Below are 5,412 nucleotides of genomic sequence, written 5' to 3'. Positions count from 1 at the left end.
AGAAAGAACACAAGATAATAATTTACAAAATTGCAATATGCGTAGGTATTATTATTATAACTGTAAGATTATGTCCAATTTCGTAACTTTAGGTTCACTTCATGATAATTAAAATACTTAAAAATAGGTAACCTGCAGTTTTGCAGGGGCTACGTCCCTAAAATGATACTTAATAAATACTTACTCTACTTTACATTGCAGCCCAAATACCTCTTATCGTTATTTTGTTTATTGAGTGGCAGTACTAAGTATCACTCTATCTTTCATTCTAATAATAGGTATGTATATAAATTCTTAGCCACAAATATTACTTATTATACATAAACTTGTATAGTTTTTAATTATTTTCATAATAGAAAAAATATATATGTATATGTATATATATTATTTGTAAAAAATATTTATATAATTAAAAGTAATACATATTATATCATCAATATTATATTGCGATTATACACAAATTATTTTGTAGTTATTATATTTTATTTTTTGATTATAAAAACATTAATTTAATAAATATCATGAATTCCAAAACAAATTTACATAATAATTATATTAATAAATATATTATAAACTTTATATGAATTCAGAAAAATATATTAACAATATTTTTCACATTCATTCAAATAATATAAGTGTGGGCAGTAAACTATTTAAATTTTGAAAGTGTACACTGTATCAAAATAAATTTAACAATATACAAGAACAAAAACAGTATTGAACAATGGTATTCTACATTTAAATTTTAGTTCCTAATCAGCAGATAACAGATATTTGTTCATTCTCCCATACTCAATTTGTATAGTTATGATAGGCTTCAGAGCAAACCAATTTGTTCCTTGAATGTCAGAACTTCAATTCCTTAATGGCTTGTGGGAGATCTGGAAGTTTCATATCCTTCAACTGTTGTGGTATATTCATGTTTTTCATAGCCGACACAGCTCTAGATGGAGCACCAGCAAGACCAGCCTAAATAATATTATAATAAGTTAAATAATGATCTTATTCAAAAATTAAAACTATCATAAATTCTTAATTGATTAAAATTGTTCATACTTCTTGTTTCTCCAATTTGTTTTGTTCTTCTATCCTTGAAAGTATTTCGGTCATATTAGTTTCTAAAACCATTCCACCCATCACTAGTTCATTTAAAATATAATGAATCTAAAAATATATATTTAAGTTACTTAGATGTTTACACAGCAAATTCATTTAGATCAAGTGACTTAAAGAACCAAATTGTTACACCCTAATTTCTTGGTATACCCATATTTTTTTTTGACAAATGTATGTATTATTAAAATTATAAATTGATTATTTGAAATATAATTTTATAAAGCAAAATTTTCATAGACATTATTTGAACATTATTAATTATTACATTATGATTTTTTTTAACGGGTAAACACTGTTAAAATTATTTTTAATTTTGTAAATTGATTTATTTGACATTAATACTATATTAAGCATAGCTTGCAGAAACACAGTGGTGTATTTAAGCCAGGGCTATAGCTGTGGGAACCCCAAGATACCTAAACTTCAAGTTGGGGAAACCACTAGAAAATAATTATTTTTTTAGAGCCTTTTTTATGGCTTAATTACTCTGTTCATTTTGTGAATGAAATACAATTTGTAATGAATTGGAATAAAACATAAGTTTGTTATAAGTGAATTGTTCAACATGTCATTAAAAATAACAGTTATTTCCTGATTATCAATGTAACTTGCAACAAAATAAACATGACACTAATAGAAAACTAATTAAATTAATTAATTATAATTGTTATATTCACAATAGTGTTGTGTCTTGTATATTTATAAACAATTTTGAGTGTATTTCAAACTTAGGATAATATTAGGTAAATATATTGGATAAACATCAAATTCACTTAAACAAATATTCAAAACATATTAAAACAACTACCTATAGAAAAAAATGCTTAAAATGCTTTGAACATAATGATGATTGAGTTATAGCTTTAAAGGTATTATTGTTTTGTATATACATTATAGATAATTATTTGTTTATCAATAATAATATTACCTTATCGACATGAAATATAAGATCAAGCTCACAAACATTCTCAAAGCATTTATCAAGTGTTTCAACAAATACTTGAATTAAATCAAGAATACCAAGTTCTGATTCTGATGAGTCTACACAAAACACGAAATACAGTGTAGCATAATGACGATAAATCAGTTTGTAATCTGATCCTCCGATGAGACTAAAAATTAAAATTAAATATTCTTAAAATAAACTACAATGAAATTGGTATAATGATAATTTAAATATAAAACTTCAAAATTACCTTCCACCTTCAAGAAAGTTGCAAACATTGTCATCTCGTTTGGAAACCAACTGAAATGTTTCCTTAATAATTTGCTGTTGCATGTCTTCATTCTAATTTAAATTATTTCAATAAATCAAAAAGTAATTATGCACTAAATATAATATTATTAATTTAATTAAGTAATTACTTACAAAATATTGATAGAATTTAGAAAGTCTAGGCTTTCCGTAGTTATTGAACACCAATATCGCTTTGATCATAACTATTTCTTATTCTAAAAACTCTTAACTGATATTTATATTAATATTAATAAAATAATGGATCAAATTCGACCATGAACAAATTAATAAGCAATGTGTGATCATTTTAATTAAATAGACAATATTTTACTAAATATTCCATAGTAGAATAATGCAATACAATTCTAATCTGATAATCCAGATATTAAGACAAATCAAATAAGTAATAACAAGTTCAGAGTTCAGAATACACAGATTTCAGTTCTATTCACAAAAATAAGGAATTTAAATAGTATTTCAGGCTGAAAATGGTAAACTTATAATGATATGAGCACGGTCTTAGAACTTCCTAAGATATTAGATCCGTGGATGTGAGTATGTGACATGTGTTATCACTTATCTATATTTATCAATTATTGTTGAAACAGGTTACGTATCACCTAGATCCCGCGACAAGTAGATCCACGTACGTCAACTGGATCCCACTGGACATTTAGAACCTCAAAGAAAATTTAGATTTCATATTAACTATAGTCTCCCATGTCATTTAGGTACCCAGAAATCAGCGGTAATTTAAAAAACTTGTCTAAAAAAATACTTAAATAACAATTTAAATTTTAAAAATATTATGAAGTTTAAGTAAGTTACATGGCGTTAGTAAAATCTCTAATTCCATTAATTATGATATTAGATTCGATGTTTTAAATAAGTAGTAACGTTTCATTATATTCTAATATACACGATATATGAATTATCGATTATGTTAATGTAGAACTTATATATAATTTTTAAAAGAACTTGCTCAAATACCTATTTATTATAATAGGTAAGTACCTACATTAAAAACTAACCATTAACCTAACAGGGTGACTATACTTATTTATAAGCATTGTATGGCCACTTATTCCTTTAATGTTAAATTTATATTGGACTTATTTATAAGTTTATAATATTTCTCGTTTCTTGATATATGTAAATAATTATTTAATTGGTATTTTATAAAAAAAAATGTATGCAAGGTAACTATAAGATAAGAATAACAGTGTTAGGTAATTTTCCACACCACCTTTATTCTTAAACGACGTACAATAACATTGTCCGTATTGTTTAATAACTTTATGAGGTATTACACGAGGCGCGTTTTTTTATTGTGGTGTCCCCAGTAGGCCTAATCCACATCGAACGCATTATATGCAGGGGCGTATTTAGGTAGGGGCATTGGGTCCAGTTGTCCAGAACGGCAAATTTTTATTTCGTACTTTATGAGTACTGGCGCAGTGACGTCATTACGTCAATCATTAATATTTTTCACAACAAATGTGTGCCATAGAGGTATAAAATACTATAGTATTTATATAACATGGTATTCTATGGTATTAACAGTTTCACCATTGCGCGGCGTAGAAGTTTTTTAATTTTTTTTTAATGGGGGGGAGGCGGCAAAATATGTGTTGCCCTTATCATAAAATTCCTAAATACGCTACTGATCATATGAATGTATTCAAATAATAAAAAAAAAATATACAATAACTTAAACTATGTGGATATTAATAATACTATATAATATAAAACGGGTAATGTGTAGTATTATATGTGTGTTGCCGGCCGGCGATAGTCAATGTGTTGGATGAGTGGATGAGAGATGAGCGCTAATGCGTAAAGGGGGGACAACTAAATTAAGATGAGCTTCTTTTTGATGCTGCCAATCTTCCTCCGGGTTGAAACGAAGCCGAGTGCCGACACATTTCCCATCAGCTTTGTGACAAATTCTTCTTCACTAATAAATATTATATAATTATATATAGTATATACTGTACCAGCTACTACGATTCTAAAAGTTATAATATAATACGAACAAATCCTTTGGACAGTTGATTAACAGTTGAATTTCTTTTTGCTGCTGCTAGACGTCCTCCGTGTTGAAATACAGCTGAGTGCTGACACATTTTCCATCAGCTCAATGACAAATTCTTCTTCACTAATAAATATTTTATATTTATATATAGTTTACTGTACCTACTACGATTCTAAAAATTATAATATAATATACAAACAAATCCTTTGGACATTTGATATTAAGATGTGCTTTTTATTGATGCTGCCAATCTTCCTCTGGGTTGAAACGAAGCCGAGTGCCGACAAATTTTCCTTCAGCTCCATGACAAATTCTCCGTCGGTGGGTAGTCCATGATCCAGCCAAATGTTCGGTTCCTATAAAACTTCAACTAATGTGCTGATTACATGTAATTTAAACTTATAGTAAAATTTTAATGTTTAAGAAATCTATGTTGGTGTTCTTTTATTTTTGAATTTAAATTAATTTGAAATTTTATATTCATAATTTATCAGTAAAAATGTAAACATGAACTAAAAAGATTATAGTATATTGCAGTTTAACTTTCTGTTCGGTGGCCACCTTTTTAATTCCTCACTCTCTTTTATAAGAAAGTTAAACAGCACAATAACTATAAAAAAATATAAATTTAAACATACACAAAGACGAACTAGCTTTGTGATAAGAAAAAAAAATGAAAAAATTAGTAATTTATCAACTACGTATTATTAAAATAAAAAGAACACCTAAAACCGTAGTACAGTATATTATCTGAAAAAAAAACCATAAAAATTAAATATAATTTAAGTAAATATTTATAATATACTGTACTACTGTTCAAAAATTATAGTATTAAACAAACACAGCCTTGTGACATTTATTTTTGTTATTCAGATGTGCTTCTTAATGATACTGCCAATCGTCCTCCGGGTTGATATTACACAAGGATATAGCGTAATTATTTCAGTTTTTTTGTTTTTCCGATATTATGGCAAGATCTGAAATTTTTTGTTTTATTTTACTATTTACCACCCAAAGTACCAAT

General features: G+C 26.9%; 1 protein-coding gene and 1 long non-coding RNA gene across 2 annotated transcripts; both read right to left on the bottom strand.

The window, feature by feature from the left end:
• Positions 1–364: 364 nt before the first annotated feature.
• LOC132917948 (AP-3 complex subunit sigma-1) lies at positions 365–2,891 on the bottom strand. Its single transcript, XM_060978952.1, has 5 exons — positions 2,486–2,891; positions 2,313–2,404; positions 2,045–2,228; positions 1,057–1,164; positions 365–969 (listed from the first exon to the last, which is right to left on the bottom strand). Exons 1-5 carry the CDS (start codon positions 2,552–2,554, stop codon positions 847–849), a joined length of 576 nt encoding a protein of 191 aa, XP_060834935.1. The 5' UTR covers positions 2,555–2,891; the 3' UTR covers positions 365–846.
• An 822-nt stretch (positions 2,892–3,713) lies between these two features.
• On the bottom strand, positions 3,714–4,931 carry LOC132918545 (uncharacterized). Its single transcript, XR_009660512.1, has 3 exons — positions 4,584–4,931; positions 4,390–4,511; positions 3,714–4,310 (listed from the first exon to the last, which is right to left on the bottom strand). It is a non-coding gene; the product is annotated as an uncharacterized LOC132918545 (long non-coding RNA).
• Positions 4,932–5,412: the final 481 nt, after the last annotated feature.

This window comes from Rhopalosiphum padi, chromosome 1 (genome assembly GCF_020882245.1).
Source record: "Rhopalosiphum padi isolate XX-2018 chromosome 1, ASM2088224v1, whole genome shotgun sequence".
In the NCBI taxonomy this organism is placed as follows: Eukaryota; Metazoa; Arthropoda; class Insecta; order Hemiptera; family Aphididae; genus Rhopalosiphum; species Rhopalosiphum padi.
The sequence above is the reverse complement of the archived record's forward strand: the minus strand, read 5'-3'. Positions and strand labels throughout refer to the sequence as shown.